This window comes from Pseudorasbora parva, chromosome 16, assembly GCF_024679245.1.
Source record: "Pseudorasbora parva isolate DD20220531a chromosome 16, ASM2467924v1, whole genome shotgun sequence".
Lineage (NCBI taxonomy): Eukaryota > Metazoa > Chordata > Actinopteri > Cypriniformes > Gobionidae > Pseudorasbora > Pseudorasbora parva.
The window spans coordinates 20,610,199-20,624,645 of NC_090187.1; the positions used below are offsets into that span (position 1 = coordinate 20,610,199).

Below are 14,447 nucleotides of genomic sequence, written 5' to 3' on the forward strand. Positions count from 1 at the left end.
CCCGCCCTCTGGGCCGGATACGTGCGTCTATTGTCTCCAGTTGTGTTCCCCGGGAAACCGGCTAACCCTGTCGAGCTCCTCCGTCACCCCTCCGGTGTCAGACGTTGCGGACCGTCTGACGCCAGGCCTGCACCCGTATGCTTGTGAAACGTGGTTGTAGGCTGGGTTCCATATGTAGCGGTTCCCTCACGGCAACCCCATATGTGTATTCTTCCACGGTATCAGCTACCCTTCGGGCTAGCCCCGTGTCTTTCCCTCGACAGAGCCCGCTCTGTCGTCTCTGGGCGTGTTCTTTCCCCCCTTCAATCAGGCTGGAACCACCCCAGAGACTGCCATATGTTGCACTACCCTGCCAGGTTAGTCCTTATGTGTATTCTGCCACCTCTCCTTCCCTGAAGGACGTGGCCCCGCAGCGTACCCTCTCTCGCAAGTACGAGGTAGGCACGCTTTCCCAGCGTTCCAATAGTCATTCTGAGTGGGTCTTGCAGAAACAGCAGTGACTGTACTCCCTGCTTGGAGCCCTGACTTCCGTACCATACTAGACGGTGCAGTGCGCTCAAGCAGGACGCTGGAAGGGCCAGCATCCTGGCGTTTTCCATAGGGATCCCATTCGTCGGTTCAGTTCTGACGTACGTCGAACGTGACCGACTGAAAGGGAACGTCTCGGTTACGTATGTAACCCTCGTTCCCTGAAGGAGGGAACGGAGACGTACGTCCCGTCGCCAGATGCTGTGCTTCCGCTGGGAGTCCGGTCACCTTTCGGCTCCTCAGCAGAAAAAGCGCTGATCTACCATTCCACTTCCTATTTATACCCGCGCTGCGGGGCGGAGCGTGGAATGCGTGATCGCATGCCAAATTTCATTGGCTCGTTGTTAGATGCTCGAAGTAGGATTGGTCTCTAAAGTAAGATCCCATTCGTCGGTTCAGTTCTGACGTACGTCTCCGTTCCCTCCTTCAGGGAACGAGGGTTACATACGTAACCGAGACGTTTTCTCTGTTTTTATCTTGCCCTGTCTCTTCCCCTCATAACGCTGAGCTTTGACTGATATTTTGTTCCGTTTTTGTCAGTGAATAAAGTAAACATATGGTTTACATATTAACATACTGATATTTATATCTTTCATGAATAATTTTCTTAGACATGTTAATTTACTGTTTATTAAAATTTTAAGTTTATTAAATTTACAATATGAACACATTCATTTCTAATGCCCAATACAGGCTGAAAAAGCTGAGTTTTTTTATTTACTGAATGTTACAGAAAGAATGATATTAATTTACAATATATACACATTCATTATTAATCTTATGCCTAATCTGATGAAAATGGCTTTGTTAATATTTCTTGTTCGTTAAGGCCTACATTATGAATCACATAGGCATATGTGTTATATGCATATGCATACTGTCACAGACTGAATCCAAACACTCTCTCGTTTATTTTTCTCCTTTCTGTGAATGTTGAGAAGAGTTCCAGTGATTTAACAGTTTCTGTCCTTGTTTTCCAGTGTCTTCTTAAGCATATGGACGCATGGGCTGTTTTCGGCACGCTTTTCTCAGAGGGATTGTGTTTCTTTTATAATTTCTCCCTCAGCCCCCTCACTTTGTTTCTTTCTCTCCCTCTCTTGCCTTTTTACTCTGTTCTCGCTCTCTCTGGCAATTGATTGCATTTAAAAAGCCTTGGACATCTGTTCGGCCTACTTAGTAATCTACAGCCTCTGCTCTCTATATCTGACCTTCCTCCTTTTAAAGTCTCTGAGACCCGTCGAAGGCTGTTTGGAAATAGGTGCATCTAAAAGAGTGATTGCAGTGCTGCTATTCTTCAGAGGACAGCTAGTGTTGGATTATGGTGAATTGGACTGGCTCGCTCAACCCCAACTATGACCTGTCTATTTATCACTTGCTAACGCTGCCTTCAACTCATGCCTCAATGATTCTACTGTATAACAGGATGTGCAAAAATGAACACAAGGCTTCTTTGAGTTTCAGTTTTTAAAATTGGGGGACATGTCAAAAATCAAGGTTAAATCTAGTCACAGCTGCAGTTTTGGCTGAATTTGCTGCAGTTTGCCAGGTTAGTGCAATCAAAGCACTGAAAGATCCTTCTTTGTTATTGTGGTATATAGTGACTGAGATTGGACTCACCATTATTTTATATATTTAATAAATATGGCTGCCAAAACTAACATATTAACACATGCAATATTTTTTTTTCAGTTTAATGCATTAAACATATTTAATGTATCAGGGTATATGCAGGAATCATGAAGTTAATTTCAATACCTATTTTAAGACAAAGAGTAAAAATATACATTAACAAAGAGCAACAGTGATTCATATACGGATTCAAACTCCTGACATGTGCCTCAGTTCATTTGATTTGCTTTAAATAAACTTTTTAGCTTTTCAGATCATTGAGTTTTTCTTTGTGTCTTCTTGCCACAGGTGAATGTCTTCTGTGTCCGAATCCAAAAACATTGACTTGAAAATAGGGATGGCCGATATGGCCTAGAATCCATATTGAAAAATACATTTCAGCTTCTTACAATAGAATATATATATCGCGATATTTAAATTTATATATAAAATATAATGGAACCATTTCAGAACAGGTTATAGACCCTAAGGAAAGCCAAAGAGCTAAAAAAAGTTTTTGTTTGTAAACTACAAACGCTGTATGTAGTTTTGAGAACATTTATTCTGCAAAACTGTAATTATACAACATAATGTTGCATACATATAATTTGTAAAAATACAACAGATAGTTCTCCCTGAAATGAAAAAAATAAAACTATATTTTACTCACCCTGATGTTTTTCCAATGCCCTATGTCCTTCTAAAAAAAACATCCTGCACATATTCGTTCCTATAATGGCAGTTAATAGCGACCAAGCTAAAACTTTACAAAAATGATATAAACGTATCACGCAATGATACAATGAGATGCGCTCCATATATGGAAAGTGTTCAGGAGGCATACTATAAGATTTATTATTCAGAAAGAAACATTATTCAGTCAAAACACTGAGCTCGGATTAGGAGACCATTGTCATGCTTTAAAATGTGAGGTTGTTCATTTCTGTGCATTTGCAATTATTCTGAGAGCTTATGAAGGCAGCATTACTATAACTTGCACTGTTGTCATGGCACCCAGGATAAGCGTGTGCGCACAAACCATTTGCCCCACACACTATAGATTGCTGCTGCTCGTCGGATGGCTTAAATCCAAATAATGGATGTTTCACCATCTCCTCCATTTCGCTTTCAGTCGTGTATATTCAAGATGACGAATATGATGATGCGTTGCAGTCAGTTTCAGTTCATGGCTCTAAATTTCACGGGTAGATTGTGTAATCAACACATATTATCAAGCGATAGTGGGCCAATTTTGTATTGTTTTTATATTGCATGCGACGTGTGAAGGTGACACATCATCTAACGCAGTTCGCAAAATACATATTACCCCTAGACAGCACACGCACACCTGAGCCGATCTCACTGACCGAGCATGCCGTTGTTTTTTAATAGTTACGGGGATTCAAATAAATATATTCATGAATACTTTTTGGAGTCAAACTCTTTTGACAAAGCTTGAACAAAATATAAAACCTATTAATTTTTGGGTCTTAATTTTCCCAAAATGGATTTATCAACTTTTAATACTTTTTAAGAACCCGCGGACACCCATTTAACGCAGCATCCGTTTTTCCCATCATCCTTTGGCTAGTGTTACATTATATGATCACTCTCTTATTCATGAAAATGATTTTAAACCATTTAAACACAGCACACAGAAAAGAATGCAGTGTTGGCATGCGTCTGTGAATTCCCTGTCTGTGTGACACGACTCGTGCACAGAAAACCACTTCAAACAGTGTTCAAATGGACAAAAACACACAAAACATGCCAAATGCACACTTTGTTGAAGTATCCTCACAAGCAGAGTTTTAAATGAGTTAAATTAAGTCTTAAATGAACATAAAGAATTGTGAGAAAATGGAATGTGTGTCAGATCCACGTCATGTGCGGCAAGTCTGTGATAGCAGCCATGCTGTGTGTGTCATTAAGGATAATCAAAAAACAAAATAAAACGAGAAAATCACTCACTGCTCTTGAATGAATAACTTTTGTAGCTTTAATAAGGATTGAGCCATTTAATTTATCATTTATACAGCAAAGACTTAGCCTCATCCTACCAGACTCTATACAGAGAGTCTGGCCACTCTCCATTGATGACTGTTAACTTCCTTGAAGGAAAGTTTAAAACTACTGGATCTCTACAGAGCTACTCTGGATCTGCCAAAAACCAATCACTAATGTTTGGTCGTGATGTATGTCATCTCAAACTAGTGCAATTATATAATGACACGCTTACACAGAACTCTTACACAGATACACATGGAGCGTTTTAATGCAGGCATCTATAAGCCTACTGGTCTTCTGTTTGATGCCTGATTGTGCTTTCAAACCCTCCCGTGTATGCGTTGTGTTGTACAAACCCTCCCGTGTATGTTGCCAATCACAGGCACATCCGATGAGCACAATGGCTAGTCAGAGGTGTTTGCAATTACAGCCCAACAGTGCTCAAAATGCCGCATTTTTTACATTTCAGTACCGATTTGGTATCATGGTCGGTACTTTTGACAACACTAGCGCAAGACATCAACATCATCGTTCTCAGCCACTGCCGATTGGACCAGTTAAAATTTGACCAGAGAAAAAAAAGCCAGGCAAGTATAAATTGTTGTATATTTCCTACCTGTTAAACCTAACTAAACATTTTCAAGCACTTTTTACGAGGTTACATTAATTTGGAGATTATATGTGAAACGTGTGTGTTAGGTGCAATTAATCGTGATTAATTACAGAAAAATGTGTGATAATTATTATTATATATTTTTTAAAACAATTGACAGCACTAATAATAAGTAATCCACCTGGGAGACTCCCTCTCAAGACTGCAACAAGCAGACTCCAAGAAATCTGGTCTCCTACGGATCATTATCAACTTTTATATTATTATTATTATTATTATATAACCCCCTGTCAAAGCTAGCCAGCAAAATTGGTGATGCGTTTCTTGATTTCAAAGAGATGCCACAGAAATGTGACCGCATGCAACACAGGCCATATAGGAAAGACTGGCACATAAAGCCCATAAAACACTTCTCTCCATTAATTCATAGACAAACCTTTCTATGAATGAACATAAAAACAATGACATTGTGTGTATTATTACTGTTTTGTATAGTCTTTTGTATTGTATACTGTTTATGCCTGCGTTGTGAAATCCTGAAATCCACTGCCGCTACTGTATAGGCTACTGTATATATCCAAATTAAATTAATAATCAAAGCCTTAATCAATATTTATCCTCCTTTATTATTATGATGATTTTGCTTAAGAACCACTGATTGTTTCTTGTTTTCTAAAGTTTGTATTTGGTCTCTGAGTGGTGACTGAGACTCTGGCCTAGGGATGTGTGATGTGTTGCTAAACACTTGATAGCAACAAGGTGTCATGTCTTGAAGGTATCACATATACCTGCCAGGAGTGCAGTAACAGTGTTTGTTAACAGTGTTAAGCCCAGCTTCCAACTATGAAATATGGATTTGTCAGCCCATTCAGAAATACCAGTTCATTGGCAGAAACCTCTCAATGCCACTTCCCTTCTCCAGAAAAAGCCTCTAAATTCACAGAACCATTCAGAAGATACGAATCGAATCATATGATTTCAAGATGAAAGACGGCCTGCATATAAGCATGAGTTTTTATCCTGTTAAAGAGATTTTTAACTAAAAAGATAGAGTATAATGAAATAGATGAATCTGTGGTAGTTTCAGTAAAAGAAAACATAATTAACCTCATAATTCTGCCCATTCTAAGGCTAAAAAAAGCATGTAGCATGTAGCGAGTAGCATGTAATCAAAACAGTGTTTCATGTGCTGCTGTAACTCGTAGCCATAACCTACATTAAAGAACAGCTTTATTCCACCCATGACAAAGTGAAACAAAACAGACTTCTGCCAAAAAAGATAGCACACAAGACAATTAACTTTGTTAAGTACCAATTAATTGACTGATGTGACATTTTTGAAGGAAAAAAAGGCCGTTCATTGCCATTGAAGTGAAATTACTGAACGTTAACATAGGAGTCAGATAAAAAATGTTCATTTACAAGTAAAAAAAAAATTCACAATAAACTATATACAGTATATAATCAATATATTTAAATCAATAGTTTTATATTTCTCTATTGATGCATAAACATAAAACATTTAGATCATATAGTCACCGATCAGGCATAAAATTATGACCGGTGAAGTGAATAACACTGATTATCTCTTCATCATGGCACCTGTTAGTGGGTGGGATTAATAGGCAACAAGTGAACATTCTGTTCTCAATGTTGATGTAGAGGCCAGAAAAATGGGCAAGCGTAAGGATTGGAGCGAGTTTGACAATGGCCAAATTGTGAGTCAGAGCATCTCCCAAACTGCAGCTCTTGTGTGGTGTTCCCATTCTGCAGTGGTCAGTATCTATCAAAAGTGGTCCAAGGAAGGAACAGTGGTGAACCGGCGACAGAGTCATGAATGGCTAAGGCTCATTGATGCACGTGATGCTTTGAGCAATGTTGAGGTGAGGTAGAGTTTAATGTGTTGACTTAGCCTCCTAATTCCCCAAAACTCAATCTAATCGGGCATCTCCCAACTTACAGGATTTAAAGGATTTGCTGCTAACATCTTGGTGCCAGATACAACAGTACACCATCAGGGGTCTAGTGGAGTCCATGCCTCAGGTCAGCTACAGGTCAGGGCTCTTTTGGAAGCAAAAGGAGAATCAACACTATACAACGAAGGTGGTCATAATGTTATGCAACCTGATCGGTGAATATTTAATGTTTATTTTTCTTCGTTGATTTAAAAAAAAAAAAAAAGATGGCATTTGCAGTTCCCTCATTGAATCCAGGTTCAAAATCTAGTGCCTGTGCCTTTTTGATTGCTTTCCAAAATACTTTTAAATAAAAATGTGTGATGCTGTGATTCACCTCATAGCTGAGTGGATTGGTTTATTGCTTTAACAAAGACATTTTATTCATGAAAAGGAAAAATACACAGATGCATCATCAATTACACACCTAATGCACATTCAGGTAATTGTGTTGTCAAAAAAAATCTTCCTATCTTTGTTGGCAGATAAAAAGAAAGAAATAGGAAATTACCCAGCATGTCCAGTTTGTGCCTGAACGCACATCATGTTATAGTTAAAATTATATAATCTCCAGCTGAAATAAAGTCAGGTTTGTCAAGTAACTTCCTGCATCTCTGTGTCACATAGAGCGCTAAACATCACATCACCCGTGTCTTTCTAGCCTGTTTATTCAGTGGATCAATTAATGGGAGGGAAGATGGTCTGGATAAAAAGAAGAGTAATTCTTCTTTTATTGATTAAGACGTTCTTTCCTCTCTCAGGTTTTTGGCCCCTCCGTCAAATTAAAGTAGGAGAATACAATTAAAACTAGAATCATTGATCAACACCCAAATAATCAGAAAGCATCTTAATGCTTTAACACAGATACATTGGCAACATCCTCATCACAGTCACACTCTCTTCGACGCTGATAAAAGCTTTTTTATTTTTTTATATTAATCAGAGAGAAACCTGAAAAAAATGACCACGGTTTCCAGGAAAACATGAAGAAGCACAACTGGTTTCAAAAGTGATAATAATCAGAAATGTGTCTGGAGCAGCAAATCAGCATATTAGAATGATTTCTGAATGATCATGTGACAGTAAAGATGAGTAATGATAAGCTTTGCATCATAGGAATAAATTATATTTTAATATATATTCAAAGAGAAAATAAAGATGACAATTTCACTAAAATCAATATAGAGGGTATGCACCGACGTCACTTTCCCACTGGAACACGCCTCCCTCAGCCGGGGCTGGGTGGCAGAAGAACCGCTGCGTGACTGGATTTAATAGGGGAAAACACGAGTAAAACAAACGGTTGTCAGATTAAACTAAAGTTTGGACTTGATATAGTGTTCCTTACAACTTACCAAAGATCCAGTGATCCATGGATATTGACATGAAGCCAGGAGTCGTTTTTTTCCTGACATCTATGAGTCTGATTTCGATACATAAATTTGTATCCCTTTCAGTCATCACATTTAGAGTGAATCCTGCATGTATATGGGTCAGTGTATTGAAGCATGTACGTGGCCACTTGTCAAGAATGGAAAACAAAAGTTTTGTTCAAATTCTGAACATATTATAGACCTATTCATAACAAATAATTATATTTCCTAGAAAACGCGCAAAGAGCACTCCCTTTATAATAACTAAAAGATGTCACCCATTCAATAAATGCAATCTCACAAAGTTCCGCAGTGAAGCTGGTACACAATGAATCTCTTATTTCACAATGTCTGCACTGGACCGTAAAAAAGGTCTGCACTTACAGATACGTGCATGTTAACTGAACTCATCACCAGGACAAACACTAGACGGTGAGAGATTCCAAATTCAACACCTGTGATTGGCCAACTGCATTTTAGAAATCTACAAACATGTCTGTGATTGACTACATTACTCTCCGAAGCAAAACACGTTGGAAATGTAATAATTTGACGAGTGCAAATACAGATACACATTGGATCATTTGCTAGCTCCTTTTCGCTAATTATATGATATTATTATGAATTCTTATGGAGGATTACATATCCTAGACATGCAGTTATGGGCAGCCTTTCCCTCTAAAAGCAGAAGCAGCAGCAGGCGGCAGTGTTTTGAGTGAGAAAAGTACACGCTATTATCAAGTTCTTCTAAAGCTCGGAACAGCGATGTCCATTGGGTCCATGGACAAGGCCCCCCACCCCCCACCCCCTCTGGCACCGGGCCTCATTTTGTGTGTTTTCGCTTCATTCGCGCTGTAAACCAGTACTGCCTATCAGTCTTTTTGCCCCCCAGTAGGGCGTAATCTCAGTCGCTCCAGCTGGCGGTGACGTCATGTGCATTCCCTCTATTTATTATTAATTTATGTATGTACTTTGTAGGCAGCAGTGTATTAAGTCACAACCTACTAAGGAAATAAATAAATATTTGTTGAGTGTCTGCTTTGCATCAGGGGTCCTGATGTCATTGACAGGGTTTATTTTGTGACATCGGTCAAATAGTCAAGAATATCATTAGAGATTTTCAGTCATTTTTCGTCTTCTATATTTGTTCTTGCCTCTGGGTCTGATGTGTGTCTGCAGATGTGCGTGTGTATTAGTTGTGACTTTATGCATGAGCATTACATTAGTGCCACATGATCGCTTCTCATTAGCTGCTTACAGATTTATTTATACATGAGTCTGTATGGTAAAACCACTTTGTGTGTGTGTGTATGTGTGTGTGTGTGTGTGTGTGTGTGTGTGTGTGTGTGTGTGTGTGTGTGTGTGTGTGTGTGTGTGTGTGTGTGTGTGTGTGTGTGTGTGTGTGTGTGTGTGTGTGTGTGTGTGTTGTACACATCTGTGTGTTTAAAACTCACCAGCTCCTCGTTGTTTAGAGTCGTTCTGTTCACGAGCCCGAACGCAATGCCTGCCTTTCGAGCAGCCAATGTCTGTAAGGAAAAAAGGAAACATTTAGAAAGAACTAGAGTGAGGGAGAATGACAAAGACAACGCTCAGGAACTGAGTCAGATGCTAGAGGGTAAAAATGTGTTGTGTTAGGCTGAATGTTATCATGTGGGACAAAGACAAAACCTGATTACTCAGGCTGGGAAACCACTTTCACCTTCAAGCAGACATTCACCTGTTACCCTACTACAGAACGCACCTCTCAGAAAGCTTTTAATTTTAGATTGAAAAGAAGAATTATATGAGCATGTAGGCTGTATTCTGTTCTGTGTAATATGCTTTCATTTCATTAGGTGTACTGTTTTTAAGAGATTTCAGGAGAAATTACTTTCCCAGAAACAAACTAACCGAGTGCCCGTTGCTCACATTTCATGAGTGCAAATAAATTATACTGAGCTGCTCTCTACATAAAGCAACATACACAGATATTAGGTAAAATGTATATTTATAAGAGTAGATTTTCTTACATAAACACTGAAAAGTATTATGCGTATTCTCAAACATTCTTAATTTTTACATCAAATAAAGAAAATTGTATTCTGGGGTTTAACGGTAGACATTTTTGGTACAGCGCTTTCAGTTTGGTGCAGGTGTGTTCGAACGGTTTGAGCAGTTCCGAATGCAATCTTTAACAGTTTACAGTCTGCTTATTTTAAGTGCAGAACACACTTCAATCCGAGTTCCCTCACGAACATATTAAGTATCCAGTCCATGTTTTCATGAAATTCAAACAAATGTCGTTTTGAGGCTCTTTAATGTGACATGACTCATCACTATAGGCGTCGGCAGCGCAGCGTGCAAGTGAAGATGATCATCTCTTCCTAAAGAATAAACGTGAAATAATTTTTCTTAAGACATGCTGAGGATAAATGAAAACTTACTCAAATGTATAATTACATTTAGAAGTTATTGAAAAACTGCCTAATGCGAAGCTTATGAGTGTTAAAGCTAAAAAATAAATAGCATCTGAATTTAGACTAATAGTTAGGGCTCTGTTGTTAACCTTTAATATTATAGTAATGTGCAAGTAAGGGGTCCCTATATAGTTCAAAGCATTCTCTTAAATTAATTAAATTATAACAAAATTTTGGTAAAACTTTACAATACGGTTCATTAGTTAACAACATTAGTTAACATTGAACTAATAATGAACTGCACATAACGCATTTATTTAACTTCGTTAATGTTCATTTCAACATTTACTAACACTTATTAACATTAAAATCTTATTAACATTAGATAATGTGAACTAAAATGAACAAACCATGAACAGCTCTATTTATATTAACTAATGTTAACACATATTAACAAATATAGTAACAAATTGTACAGCACATGGTTAGTTCATGTTAGTTATTCATTGTAATACATTTTTTTTTCCTGAAAACCACTGTTGAAGAAAAATAAACAAAAAAGCAATAACGGCTGTTATGAACATCTACCGAAACGTGACTTCAAAACCGAGGTAACCGTCAGTTTTGTGTAGCCTACCGTTGCACCGCTACTGTATTCTGAATGTTGAAAAATGCAAACAAATATGAATCAATGAATCAATGAAAAACTAAATAAAATAAAAAATCTAAAAATACATAAGATAAAATATTACATAAAAGATATAAAAACGGGTGTAACGTTTATGTAAAAAAAAAAAAAATCAAACCCGTTTCCATCAACGGTTCTGCACGTTCTTGCACCATGGCTTGGTGAAAATATCGTTGCATAAAACCAACAGACAGACTTAGGCTAATGTATGTTTCTGATGATGGATACGCATTCTGGCTTCCTCTAAACTTTCTTCAGTGTGAGTGCCATATGCTTGAATATATGTAATTTACGGCTTAAATTAGACCTGAACAGCATACGCTGCTATCTGTGTTCAAACTAAACTCTTTTAAGCCTTGCCAGTTAAAACATTTGAGAGCAAAACACGAAAGGGAACTCGCACACACTGTGAGAGGATTTGTGTGTGCACTCTTTCGAAGTGCGCCCACGGTACAGACAGTAATTTTTTTTCACTTGAAAGGACAAATTTACACAAAACATGCCTGTCTTGTTGAGTATCCTAGCAAACATAGTAGGTTTTGTCTTAAGTGAGCATCAATAAAAAGCTAATGCATGTGTACTGTATCAGTATTTTGGATTTGTACATTGTCTTAAAGTGACAGCAGCCTGTTATCCCTGCTGCCGTCTGTGTTTTTAATGTTAATCAAACAACAAAAGACAAGGAAATTACTTACTGCTCTTGACTAATTGGCTTTTGTAACTTTAATAATGATTAATCATTATTTAATGTAGGCTATACAGTGAAGATTTTATGCACATTTACATTTGATTACGTCCATTTCTGTACCTAAAAAAACTGTTAGATACCGGAAAACCCCGAAAAGCACTGTTTGTTTTATTTGTAGCTTTGCTCTATTGTATTTATTTGTGCTGTTGCTTGAAGTTTGATTATTCTTTCTTATTTTCTTTATTTGTATTTAACAGCAGTCACGTTTTCCCGTACATAGCTCATACTGAACTGTACCGAAACCATGTCCCTAAAACCACAATAAAAATGAACTGTGAGTAATTTGAACCGTTACATCCCGGATGGATGGATGGAAAGAAAAAGCAGTTTAAAAGGCATCACCTAATGAAATTAATTTCAAAAAAGCTTCCACAGCACCTTAACATCATGCCTAATGAGCTAGAACAAATTAAAGGGAACTTTAAACATTTAATGAGTACAATGTTTTTTTTATTTATTTATTTTTTTCTACCAATCATCGCCCCACACACACTCAGGATGTCTTTGCCAGATAAGGATACATATGCTGCCTTCAACTGACTAGATGAAGATATCCAAGCAGGCAAACACTGAATTCAGACATGCATTCATTAAATGTCATTAAAAATAGAAGAGACTTACCAAAGCCTATAGTATCCAGGTGCAGGGAAAAGCAGACAAAACACAACATTAGACATTTAGAGAAGGTGAGCTGTCATTTACATACAGTAAACACATCTCTTTACATCATACCTGCCATCATGCAGTAAATCAGATAGAGAGTCTGTCTAAAGCGCAGAGAGAAAGCTGCAGAGGTGAGGCTCAATCCTTAAATAACTCACCTCTGACATGCAGTAGAAATTTATAGTTCACTCATGCATTTGCTGTGCAATTGTTTGGTAAAGTTACTGAAAGGTGCCCTGACATAGTCCTACTGCCTGCGAGTATTGTTGCCATTACTGCTACAAACAGACAAGACCAGACCAGACAGCATATGTTAAAGCCAGCTATAAAAACACGATCCAAAGAGTTCAGGACAGAGAACGAGAGAGATAGAAAGAGCCAATGAGGGGGAAATGAGACACTACAGAGCCGGTCAAAAGTCAAAAAGCCACGATTAGCCATATTGAGATCGGCAGGCATGGACAGCGGACCATACTGGACTCGTCTTTACCATCTGACCCTGAACCTGATGGTGGTAAAGACCAAGCGGGCTGCTAATGGCCCCTTAAAGCAGGGGTGCAGAGGAAAATAGGGTAGATTTGACCTCTACATGAACGTCAAGTGTTGATGTAAGTCTCAACATGCACTTGAATTGCTGAGTGTTGCTGCAGGCAATAAAATTGTAAGCGTGAGTCTGAATTTTAAAGGTCTGAATTTTTCTTAGAGGTCACGTGACCGACTGTCGTTGCCCTGAAGCAATCACACAGCCAACAAGGGTACAGAAACAGAGGACAGAGGCATGATGGGATAGACCAGATCGGACTCGGTACAGCACTGACTTCATCCACGCTGTAAAAGGCTTAGTGGCGCAGGTCACTTTTACATGGATTTAAAAAGGCACACAGTTAAATCAGAAGTCAATGAAGTCCTCGGATATATTTTTGGGTAGAGTTGTCAACATTTCGGTTTCGAATACTTCTGCTGTAGATTGACTGAAAACAACCGTTTTGGAGGGAAATCTGACAACTCACGGAAAAATATCACCCATAATCAATATGGGCCCAAGTGGGAATGGACCACAGGACACGCCAAAAGAACAAACTGAACGATGACCCGTACTTACCAAAATAGGGTTGGTTTTTAATTTCATGCAAAATATGGACAGATACAGCATCAACAATTGTCCTTCAGAAGCTGAACATTTGCACAAAACTCAATGTAAGAATCGGTTAAGAAAATTTGCTCTAACAAAAATCAAGAAGAAGAAATGGAGACAAAAGACATGAAGACAGACTGCAAGAGCTCAAACCAGAAAAAAAAAGAAATTCTTTGAAATGTAAACAAATGCAAAAATATGAATAGAAACATACAACATACTACATAGATGCTGTGGATCAATCAATCGCCGCCTAGGGTCTCATAAATTATAGCACTTCCTTATCAATATATGAGCATTACACATTTAAAGACAAGACAGATGATTTGAACTGCAGATATTGTGGAGAACTCCAGGTAAGTGACCTACTTTTACTCTGGTGGAGCGTAAAAACCTTAAAATAGCATCAAAACATAAACACGTGTGCGCCTCTATCTTGCATGTGCCCTGCTGACAGTGTTGGGTTGTAAATTCAGACTTGTGAACGTGTGCACTGTGGGTCTGATTGGCTAATACAGTCTTCAACAGCTCCATCAGTCAAACATAACCGTGCCGGGCATGATTACTCACCAGGTCTCGGACAATAGGCATGGTCCTCTTGCGACGTAAATCTGGCATGCTGTCAATGCCATAAAGTATACTGCCAACCCTAGGGATGGAGGCAGATTTAGAGTCTATTAATACCATAATCATGCTGTACGCTATGAAACATTACCCGGATAAAAAGCAGTCG

At 38.4% G+C, this 14,447-nt stretch overlaps 1 protein-coding gene across 4 annotated transcripts in view; it reads right to left on the reverse strand.

Annotated features, from left to right (window-relative positions):
- LOC137043632 (protein unc-13 homolog C) overlaps window positions 1-14,447 on the reverse strand; it is a 548,445-nt gene that overhangs the window by 496,797 nt on the left and 37,201 nt on the right. For all 4 annotated transcript variants that reach the window (XR_010898550.1, XM_067419931.1, XM_067419930.1 and 1 more), the window contains exons 5-6: window positions 14,285-14,363; window positions 9,539-9,592 (exon numbers count right to left, since the gene is read on the reverse strand). Coding sequence is in view for 3 of the 4 variants with exons in the window: in XM_067419931.1 (XP_067276032.1) it covers window positions 9,539-9,592; window positions 14,285-14,363 (133 nt within the window). In the remaining variant the exon portion in view is untranslated. The remainder of the gene's footprint in view (window positions 1-9,538; window positions 9,593-14,284; window positions 14,364-14,447) is intronic.